Source organism: Macrobrachium rosenbergii, chromosome 40 (genome assembly GCF_040412425.1).
Source record: "Macrobrachium rosenbergii isolate ZJJX-2024 chromosome 40, ASM4041242v1, whole genome shotgun sequence".
Classification (NCBI taxonomy): domain Eukaryota; kingdom Metazoa; phylum Arthropoda; class Malacostraca; order Decapoda; family Palaemonidae; genus Macrobrachium; species Macrobrachium rosenbergii.
The window spans coordinates 23,990,999-24,003,319 of record NC_089780.1 but is presented as its reverse complement, the minus strand read 5'-3'; the positions used below and the strand labels follow the sequence as shown (position 1 = coordinate 24,003,319).

The 12,321-nt window shown below is 39.3% G+C and overlaps 1 protein-coding gene and 1 long non-coding RNA gene across 2 annotated transcripts in view; both read right to left on the bottom strand.

Annotated features, from left to right (window-relative positions):
* Positions 1–24: 24 nt before the first annotated feature.
* LOC136826349 (SUMO-interacting motif-containing protein 1-like) lies at positions 25–993 on the bottom strand. The gene has a single exon (XM_067083603.1). It carries the CDS (start codon positions 991–993, stop codon positions 25–27), a length of 969 nt encoding a protein of 322 aa, XP_066939704.1.
* Positions 994–2,409: 1,416 nt separating this feature from the next.
* LOC136826257 (uncharacterized) overlaps positions 2,410–12,321 on the bottom strand; it is a 32,861-nt gene continuing 22,949 nt past the window's right edge. Inside the window, exon 2 of the long non-coding RNA XR_010849566.1 lies at positions 2,410–4,013. This is a non-coding gene — a long non-coding RNA (uncharacterized lncRNA). The remainder of the gene's footprint in view (positions 4,014–12,321) is intronic.

Here is a 12,321-nt window from a genome sequence, read left to right as displayed (position 1 = left end):
ATCTACCCCTGCAACAAATACAACTCAACCACTGACCACATCTACCCCTGCGGCAACTACAACAACTCCATCACTAACCACATCTACCCCTGCAGCAACTGCAACAACTCCCTCACTATCCACATCTCCCCCTGCAGCAACTACAACAACTCCATCATTAACTACATCTACCCCTGCAGCAACTACAACTCCACCACTAACCACATCTACCATTGCAGCAACTACAACAACTCCACCACTGACCACATCTATCCCTGCAGCAACTACAACAACTCCACCACTGACCACATCTACCCCTGCAGCAACTACAACAACTCCACCACTGACCACATCTACCTCTGCTGCAACTATAACTCCACCACTAACCATATCTGCCCATGCAGCAACTACAACAACTCCACCACTGACCACATCTACCTCTGCAGCAACTACAACAACTCCACCACTGACCACATCTACCCCTGCAGCAACTACAACAACTCCACCACTGACCACATTTACCTCTGCAGCAACTACAACAACTCCACCACTGACCACATTTACCCCCGCAGCAACTACAACAACTCCACCACTGACCACATCTACCCCTGCACCAACTACAACAACTCCACCACTGACCACATTTACCCCTGCAGCAACTACAACAACTCCACCACTGACCACATCTACCCCTGCAGCAACTACAACAACTCCACCACTGACCACATTTACCCCTGCAGCAACTACAACAACTCCATCAGTAACCATATCTACCACTGCAGCAACTGCAACAACTCCATCACTAACCACATATACCCCTGCAGCAACTACAACAACTCCATCACTGACTACATCTACCCCTGCAGCAACTACAACTCCACCAATAACCACATCTACCCCTGCAGCAACTACAACAACCTCATCATTAACCACATCTACCCCTGTAGCAACAACGACAACTCCATCTCTAAACATATCTACTCCTGCAGTAACTACAACTCCATTGCCAACCATAACCCCATCACTATCCACAGCTACTTCGTCACCAACCACATCAACTCCAGTTCAAACCACAACATCCTCAACTCTAACCACAACAACTCTTTCTCTAACACCAATCACAACAGCAGCAGCTCCAACTACAACTCAAGCATCAACTACAGTCTCAGCTCCTTCTACCACCACTCCAACTCTAACTACTACCATCACTCAGTTGTCAGGTAGGTTTTCTTTCCATCACACGCATCACAACTTTGCAAAAGTATTTGTAATATGATTAAAGAAAGCGTAAGTATATGTATTTCAGTCTCCATTTCGTAATAATGGAACTTGTTGTAAAAAGCAAATAAAACAGATTTATGCTTACATAGGTAAGCTGAAAGAAGTATCAATTTTTTGCTCTCTGGAATAAACAGTAATACACGAAACTAATCTTGAATTTTGAGGCAAAGAAATTTTCGAAAAGCACTGTAACTGAAATTGTGACAATTGTTTAACGCATTTTTTTAATTACTTCTGTAATAATGAGGCAAGCGCGTGCAAAAAATTCAACACTGTAAATGAATACATCTGCCTAAGTAAGATAATGTTTCTCAATAAAGGCCTGATCATTTTCAAAGTAACAGACAGGGAAAACTGGGCTAAATCTCGCATTAGAATTCCACCATAATCAGTTTCTATAGGATTATGAAAACCAACTGGATCTTACAGAGATAATAGAAAACTTCATACCGTAGCTTACCAAAACCAAAGACAATCTAAATGGATTCGGCAGAGGTTCCAAGACATAGGCAAAACAAAGTGGCAATAAAGATATGCATCGTTTGATATATATACAGTATATATACTGTATATGTATATGTATATATATATATATATATATATATATATATATATATATATATATATATATATATATATATATATATATATATAATATACATATATATATAAATGTATGTGAATGTACGTGTGTTTGTGTGTGTCTTATATGTGCTAACTGTATTTAATAACATACATTCTACAAGAGATTAAAATATCAAGAAAACTTCTAAAATTTTAATGTGCCTACTAAAATAATATCATGACCTTCGAAGTTTAAACTACTATTGGAATGCAGATATCTGTCGCAATAAAAATATTATGTTATTACGTAAGGACATAAAAGTATCTAAGTGAAAAATAAAAATGGAAAAATGCTGACTTTAACCATCAAAGTACATCCTATTGCCTTTAACACAAGTTGGGGTTCTTGACAGGTAAAGGGTATATACCATAGAGATTTTGCACCTTAATTTGAAAATTATTAAATGTAATTCTTCTCATTTTATTTTAAATGGAGAAACTGACTCATCAAAAATTATCATTTGGTATGAAAAATATCATTACTTCCTCTGTCCACTACTAAGTAATTTATAGTGAAAGCACCAACATTATTATTTTTTATTTATTTGTTCATATACAGAAAACTGCAATCACCCTCTTTCCTAATGTCAAATTTTACTTATTAGCACAGGTAAGCACCTGCTGTACCTATTCTTTTTTTTTATTCTATGGCACATTCTAAAAACATAACAGTTACACAGTTTGTATACTTCACTTGAAAAAACTAAGAGAATAAACCTTGTCATGAATAATTTTTAAATAAATTGCATTTTCCATCATCTCATTAGACATAATCACAAAATTCCAATCACTGACTTCAGGTGAAGATTTTAAACTACAGGAAACTTTTACTGATTAGATGGTTAGTATAATCAACAGGAACAAAATATAATTTCTCCAATACCCTTTGCAAAGGTTAATTATACGATGAAAAACTATTACAACATAAGCATGGTTTCTTGTGCGAACTAAGTTCTGCTAAGTTCTGACACTACAATTTCACCTGCAGTGGAGTTATTTGAAAATCTAAAGACAACATAATAACAATTTCATCACAGAAAGAGATTGTAATCTTTAAAAATTAACAACTTTATTTTCACACACTTCAGCTACATTTAATCATAAGGAAACTACTCTAACTGCGAACATTTCAATTTTCTCAAATCTAGATTGGAAAGGTTTTAATGCCCTCTGATTATCCTCCATTTCTTTGATATTCTCAAACAGAGAGATTTTGTCTTAGAATTTATGGTCACAATGACCTTGCAAAATGGTCACTTTCCAACACCCTTTTAAATCATCTTTGTGATTTTAAATTACCTTAGTGTCCAGATGTCAAAAAATATGTTGTTGAAGAGGACCCAAGTTGTACTAAATGGATTTAAAAGAAAGAATCTTAACCAAAAAATAATTATGAAGAGTAATTGCTTGTTTCCCAGATTTACTACACCTGGAGCCCATTGCTGATATCTAGAAAGTTTACTTACTTTATCAGCTCCACCAAACTACCCATATATTTTACAGTATTCACCTATCTCAAAAACAAATATTATATTTTAAAGTCCCATTTCGGAGTCACCAAGCAATAAAAAAAGCTCAGATGAGTTTAAAACAAATAAACGTATAAGCTAATCTTCAGCATATCTAAAACTTTTGTCTATGCAGACTTTTGGCTCAGTAGCTCCAGTGCTTTGGAAATGAACCAGTTCATCGACTGACTCCTCCACTTAATTGCTTTTGCCTCCATTTGGTTTCCAGATGCACAGAGGCTGCTCACAATTTTGAGGAGAGTCTTAGACCTATTACGGAGGTTGTCTGCGAGACTGAGAGGCCAATCAGGGAAGAGGCATAAAAGGAATGCCTTGACGTACAACATAGATACATCAGTTTCTGGAAACCTGACAATATCACCATACTGTGGTGTGCAAGATTCAGTCACAGGCTCCATTGCAGAGGTCATCAACACTTTAGCTGATTACTTCCTCAATGCACAAACAAGCACTTCACCTGACGAGGCTCAATGCATGACTAACTTGCTCTCAGAGGTAGTTGTGAAGTTGGAGAGTGGAGAAATCGCTAATATTACAGATGAGTCTTTGGCAGCCAAAATCGACAACGCTACCTCCACGATATCTGAACTCGTCAAAGAACTGGAAGGACAAGCGTCAACAGGTAAAGAAATTATAAATTCTTAGCCTACAAAAAAAAGTAAAAAAACTATTGACAGAAATAGTTCATTTCGAAATTTTAATTCAACAGTGTAAATAATAAATAATGCATCTGTATCTCATACATATAAATCAACCTCAAGGAATGGTTTCACCCAAGAGTTAGAAATCAAGAATAAATCTCAAAATAACTAAGTTATTAATGTATCTTCCAGAGCATTTCCTAACACATTTCCTTTGAGGCTTTCTTAAAAATTGTCTTTCAAAAGTAATTTTCCTATAGTTTCCAATTTTACAGAGGTTCTGGGGACCACATGTCCCAGGTCATAGGATGTGTCCCAAGTGAATCCGCATGGGTTCTGCCCTTGAAAAGACACCCAGAAAGGCCTTGTAATGCAGTGTGAAACACCTACTGATCATTTTGTCAAAATTAATAATAAAAAATGTCTGTTTCAGAGTTTGTTAGACCTAAATGTACTGGTCAAATTCTGGCAAAAACAAAGAAAAAAACAATGTACAAAGCTCTGTTTCCTGCCTATTCTGGCAATACGTCCAGACAGGGGCAAGAACATAAGCAAGAATGTCTAGGTAACAGAAAATAGTATGAAGTAATGTATGTTTGTAATTGTGTAGCTTTCTGAATGTCAGTAGAGACTAGCAGTGGCCCCACACGTATTATCATCACTCATTTCTTACAAGCGTCTATACAAAGATCTTATGGCAGAACAAAAGCAAAGTAATCTATTTCAGCTGTCCCAGTACACTGTCTGATCAGCAGGGTACTTACAATCCCCAAAATATGAGTGAAATATAAATAAAAAAGGTGTCTAAATATGTCCTAAATTATTTGAGGAATAAAATTTTACTTCTTCTCAAATAACCAGTACTTGGAAAAGTCAGAAATTTGCTACAAAGCTCTTTTTTCACTTTAATAAAGATCAATCAGTTCTGTAATTTTTTCATTAAATACCTCTGTTAAAATAAAAAGGAATTTACCAAGAAAAACATTAAGGTTGAGGAAGAAAGATAAATTACTTAAAACAAATAATGTCTAAATTTGATTAAGGGCAATGTTAGCATAATTTTAGCTTGACTCATTCTAAATTTACCCTTCATCCATAAACTGGCCGAATTTCATTCAAATTACAGTTTATATTTTATGAAAGCACCAATTATATAAAAATTAGTAAATTTCGGGGGAAATATAAAAATCAAAACAGCAATGAAGGTCTCCTTTCCCCTATCTGCCATTTATTTTCACAGGAGCATCTACCACAACTCCATCAACAACTATGACAACGACTGCAGAAACTACGACAACTCCATCACTAACCACATCTACCCCTGCAGCAACTACGACAATTCCATCTCTAACCACAACAACCCCTGCAGAAACTACAACAACTTCATCACTAACCACATCTACCCCTGTGGCAACTACAACTACATCACTAACCACATCTACCCCTGCAGCAACTACGACAAATCCATCACTAACCACATCTACCTATGCAGCAACTACAACTGCATCACTAACCACATCTACACCTGCAGCAACTACAACAACTCCATCTCTAACCACATCTACCCCTGCAGCAACTACGACAACTCCATCCATAACCACATCTACCCCTGCAGCAACTATGACAACTCCACCACTGACCACATCTACCCCTGCAGAAACTACAACAACTCCATCAATAACCACATCTACCCCTGCAGCAACTACGACAACTCCATCACTAACCACATCTACCCCTGCAGCAACTACAACAACTCCATCCCAAACCACATCTACCCCTGCAGCAACTACGAAAACTCCATCACTAACCACATCTACCCCTGCAGCAACTACAACTCCATCGTTAACCACATCTACCCCTGCAGCAACTACAACCACATCTCCATCACCAACTACAACAACTCCATCCCTAACCACATCTACCCCTGCAGCAACTACAACAACTCCATCACTAACCACATCTACCCCTGCAGCAACTACAACAACTCCATCACTAACCACATCTACCCCTGCAACAACTACAACAACTCCATCATTAACCACATCTACCCCTGCAGCAACTACAACAACTCCATCATTAACCACATCTACCCCTGCATCTACCATCACTAACACATCTACCCCTGCCGCACTACAACAACTCCATCATTAACCACATCTACCCTGCAGCAACTACAACTCCATCATTAACCACATCTACCCCTGCACACTAACCATCCATCATTAACCCATCTACCCCTGCCGCAACTACTACAAATCCATCATTAACCACATCTACCCCTGCAGCAACTACAACAACTCCATCATTAACCACATCTACCCCTGCAGCAACTACAACAACTCCATCACTAACCACATCTACCCCTGCAGCAACCACAACTCCATCCCAAACCACATCTACCCCTGCAGCAACTACGACAACTCCATCACTAACCACATCTACCCCTACAGCAACTACAGCAACTCCATCACTAACCACATCTACCCCAGCAGCAACTACAACAACTCCATCACTAACCACATCTACCCCTGCAGCAACTACAACAACTCCATCACTGACCACATCTACCCCTGCAGAAACTACAACAACTCCATCACTAACCACATCTACCCCTGTAGAAACTACGACAACTCCATCACTAACCACATCTACCCCTGCAATAACTACAACAACTCCATCATTAACCACAACTACCCCTGCAGCAACTACAACAACTCCATCACTAACCACATCTATCCCTACAGAAACTACAACAACTCCATCACTAACCACATCTACCCCTGCAGCAACTACAACAACTCCATCACTAACCACATCTACTCCTGTAGCAACTACGACAACTTCATCTCTAACAACATCAACTGCTGCAGCAACTACAACTCCATCTCTAACCACAACAACCGCTGCAGCAACTACAACAACTCCATCATTAACCACATCTACCCCTGCAGCAACTCCATCTCTAACCACATCTACCCCTGCAGCAACTACGACAACTCCATCTCTAACCACATCAACCCCTGCAGCAACTACGACAACTCCATCTCTAACCACATCAACCCCTGCTGCAACTACAACTCCATCACTAACCACATCTACCCTTGCAGCAACTTCAACAACTCCATCACTAACCACATCTACCCCTGCAGCAACTACAACTCCCTCACTAACCACATCTACTCCTGTAGCAACTACGACAACTTCATCCCTAACAACAACAACAACAACTGCTGCAGCAACTACAACTCCATCTCTAACCACAACAACCTCTGCAGCAACCACAACAACTCCATCACTAACCACATCTACCCTTGCAGCAACTACAACAACTCCATCTCTAACCACATCTACCCCTGCAGCAACTACAACAACTCCATCTCTAACCACATCAACCCCTGCAGCAACTACAACTCCATCACTAACCACATCTACCCCTGCAGCAACTACAACTACATCTATAACCACATCTACCAGTGCAGCAACTACAACTCCATCATTAACCACATCTACCCCTGCAGCAACTACAACTCCATCATTAACCACATCTACCCCTGCAGCAACTACAACTCCATCACTAACCTCATCTACTCCTGCAGCAACTACGACAGCTCCATCACTAACTACATCTACCCCTGCAGCAACTACAACAACTCCATCTCTAACCACATTTTACCCCTGCAACAACTACGACAACTCCATCTCTAACCACAACTACCCCTGCAGAAGCTACTACAACTCCATCTCTAACCACATCTACCCCTGCAGCAACTACAACAACTGCTTCACTAACCACATCTACCCCTGCAGCAACTACAACAACTGCTTCACTAACCACATCTTCCCATGCAGCATCTACAACTCCATCTCTAACCACATCTACCCCTGCAGCATCTACAACAACTCCATCACTAACCACATCTACCCTTGCAGCAACTACAACTCCATCTCTAACCACATCTACCCCTGCAGAAGCTACAACAACTCCATCTTTAACCACATCCACCCCTGCAGCAACTACAACTCCATCACTAACCACATCTACCCCTGCAGCAACTACAACTCCATCTCTAACCACATCAACCCCAGCAGAAGCTACTACAACTCCATCACTCACCACATCTACCCCTGTAGCAACTACAACAACTCCATCTCTAACCACAACTACACCTGCAGCAACTACAACCACTCCATCACTAAATACATCTACCCCTGCAGCAATCACAACCACTCCATCTATAACCACAACAACCCCTGCAGAAGCAACAACTCCATCTCAAACCCCAGCTACCCCTGCAGCAACTACAACTCCATCACTAACCACATCTACCCCTGTAGCAACTACAACAACTCCATCACTAACCATATCTACCCCTGCAGCAACTGCAACGACTCCATCCCTAACCACAACAACCCCTGCAGAAGCTACAACAACTCCATCTCTAATCACATCTACCTTTGCAGCAACTACAACAACTCCATCACTAACCACGTCTACCCTTGCAGCAACTACAACTCCATCTCTGACCACATCTACCCCTGCAGCAACTACAACAACTCCATCTCTGTCCACATCTACCCCTGCAGCAATTACAAAAACTCCATCTGTGTCCACATCTACCCCTGCAGCAACTACAACAACTCCATCACCAACCACGTCTACTCCTGCAGCAACTACAGCAACTCCATCATTAACCACATCTACCCCTGCAACAAATACAACTCCACCACTGACCACATCTACCCCTGCAGCAACTACAACAACTCCATTACTAACCACATCTACCCCTGCAGCAACTACAACAACTCCATCACTAACCACATCTACCCCTGCAGCAACTGCAACAACTCCATCACTATCCACATCTACCCCTGCAGCAACTACAACAACTCCATCATTAACTACATCTACCCCTGCAGCAACTACAACTCCACCACTAACCACATCTACCCCTGCAGCAACTACAACAACTCCACCACTGACCACATTTACCCCTGCAGCAACTACAACAACTCCACCACTGACCACATCTACCCCTGCAGCAACTACAACAACTCCATCACTCACCACATCTACCCCTGCAGCAACTACAACTCCATCATTAACCACATCTACCCCTGCAGCAACTACAACTCCATCATTAACCACATCTACCCCTGCAGCAACTACAACTCCACCACTGACCACATCTACCCCTGCAGCAACTACAACAACTCCACCACTGACCACATCTACCCCTTCAGCAACTACAACAACTCCATCACTCACCACATCTACCCCTGCAGCAACTACAACTCCATCATTAACCACATCTACCCCTGAAGCAACTACAACTCCATTGCCAACCATAACCCCATCACTATCCACAACTACTTCATCACCAACCACATCAACTCCAGTTCAAACCACAACATCCTCAACTCTAACCACAACAACTCTTTCTCTAACACCAACCACAACAGCAGCAGCTCCAACTACAACTCAAGCATCAACTACAGCCTCAGCTCCTTCTACCACCACTCCAACTCTAACTACTACCATCACTCAGTTGTCAGGTAGGTTTTCTTTCCATCACATGCGTCACAACTTTGCAAAAGTATTTGTAATATGATTAAAGAAAGCGTAAGTATATGTATTGCAGTCTTCATTTCGTAATAATGGAACTTGTTGTAAAAAGCAAATAACAAAGATTTATGCTTACATAGGTAAGCTGAAAGAAGCATCAATTTTTGGCTCTCTGAAATAACAGTAATACACGAAACTAATCTTGAATTTTGAGGCAAAGAAATTTTCGAAAAGCACTGTGACTGAAATTGTGACAGTTGTTTAATGCAATTTTTAATTACTTCTGTAATATGAGGCAAGTATGTAAAAGTTTGAAGACTATAATGAATACATCTGCTTAAGTATGATAATGATTCTCAAGAAAGCCCTGATGGTTTTCAAAGTAACAAACGGGGAAAACTGGGCTAAATCTGGTATTAGAATTCCCCCATAATCAGCCTCAACAGGATTATGAAAAGCAATTGGACTTACAGAGAAAATAGAAAACTTCATACCGCAGCTTACCAAAACCAAAGACAATCTAAATGTATTCGAAGAGGTTCCAAAGCATAGGCAAAGGAAATTGGCAATAAAGATATGCATCGTTATTATGGTTTTTACAAATATATCAGTCTTGTATGTGCTAATTGTATTTAATACCATAAATTCTACAAGATCTTGATGTAGCAAGGAAACTTCCAAATGTTCAATGTACTTGCTACAATAATATCATAAGCCTTGCAGTTTAAACTGTACGACTCAGATCCAGATATCTATCATATTGAAAATGTTACGTTATTACATAACAAAAATGTTTAAGTGAAGGTGAAACAATGGAAAAATCCTAACCTTTACCCTCAAGGTACCACATACTAATTTTAACACAAGATGGGTTTTCTTGTCAGGTAAGGGGTATATACCATAAGAGATTTTAAAGCTTGATTTGATGATAAAATTTAATTCTGATCTTCTTTTATGTGGAACAACCAACACATTGGAAATTATCTTCTGGCGTGGCAAATAGCATTACTTTCTTCTTCCACTCATGCGATGCTTCTGGTAAAAGCACCAACATTATTTTTTTTATTTGTTCTTATACAGAAAACTGCAATCGCTCTCTTTCCCAATGTCAAATTTTACTTATTAACACAGGTAAGTACCTGCTCTATCCATTCTTTTTTATTCTATGGCACATTCTAAATGCGTAACTATTACATAGTTTGTAAAGTTCACTTGAAAAAAATCAGGGAATGAAACTTGAAGTAAATGCTGACTGTGTCTTGAATAATGTATAAATAAACTTGATTTTGCATCATTCGATTAGACATAGGTATAAAATTCCAATCACTGACTACAGATGAAAATTTCAAACCAGAGAAAATATTTATTTATTAGACGGTTGGAGTAATCAACAGGAACAAAATATAATTTCAACAATAACCTTTGTACAAATATTGCACAATAAAAACCATTACAACATAAGCATGGTTTTTCGTGAGAAATAAATTCTGCTTAGTTCTGACACTGCAAGATTACCTGCAGAGGAGTTATTTGAAAATCTAAGGATAACATGACAACACCATCAAGGAAGGAAATGGTGATTTTTAACGAATAACAACTTTATTTTCACACTTTTCAGGCATATTTAATCATAAGGAAACTACTCTGAAAGCAAAAATTTCGATTTTCACAAATCTAGATTGGAAAGGTTTTAATACCCTCTGATTATCCTCCATTTTTAATTTTCTCAGATGCAAAGATTTTGTCTTAGAATTCTTACAGTCACAAAGACCTTCCAAAATGATGATCAGTTTCCAACAACCTTTTAAATTACCTCTGTGATTTTAAACTATCTTGGTGTCCAGATGTCAAAACATGTTGCTGAAGAGGACCCAAGTTGTACTAAATGGATTTAAAAGAATCTTAACCCATATTATGAAGAGTTATTGCTCGTCTCCATTACTAAACCTGGAACCAATTGCTGATACCCAGAAAGCTTATTTACATTTTCAACTCCACCAAAACACCGATATGTTTTATTCACCTATCTAAAAAACATATATATTTCAAAGTCCCATTTCAGAGTCACCAAGCAAAAAAATAAAGCTCAGTTGAGTTTAAAACAAATATACATATAAGTTAATCTTCAACATATCTAAAAGTTTTGTCTATGTAGACTTTTGGCTCAGTAGCTCCAATGCTGTGGAAATGAACCAGTTCATCAACTGACTTTTGCCTTCACTTGGTTTCCAGATGCACAGAGGCTGCTCACAATTTTGAGAAGAGCCTTAGCCCTCTTACGGACATTGGCTGCGAGACTGAGAGGCCAATCAGGGAAGAGACGTAAAAGGAATGCCTTGATGTACAACATAGATACATCAGTTTCTGGAAACCTGACAATATCACCATACTGTGGTGTGCAAGATTCAGTCACAGGCTCCATTGCAGAGGTCATCAGCACTTTAGCTGATTATTTCATCAATGCACAAACAAGCACTTCACCTGACGAGGCTCAATGCATGACTAACTTGCTCTCAGAAGTTGTTGTGAAGTTGGAGAGTGGAGAAATCGCTAACATTACAGATGAGTCTGTGGCAGCCAAACTCGACAATGCTACCTCGACGGTATCTAGACTTATCCAAGAACTGGAAGGACAATCGTCGACAGGTAAAGAAATTACGAATATTGGCTTGAAATTCTTAGCATACAAAAAAGAGACAACAAA

Bases quoted from the DNA above. Each gene is read 5' to 3' on its own strand.
- LOC136826349 (XM_067083603.1), bottom strand. From the start codon at position 993: ATGGTTGGCAATGGAGTTGTAGTTACTGCAGGAGTAGATATGTTTAGA.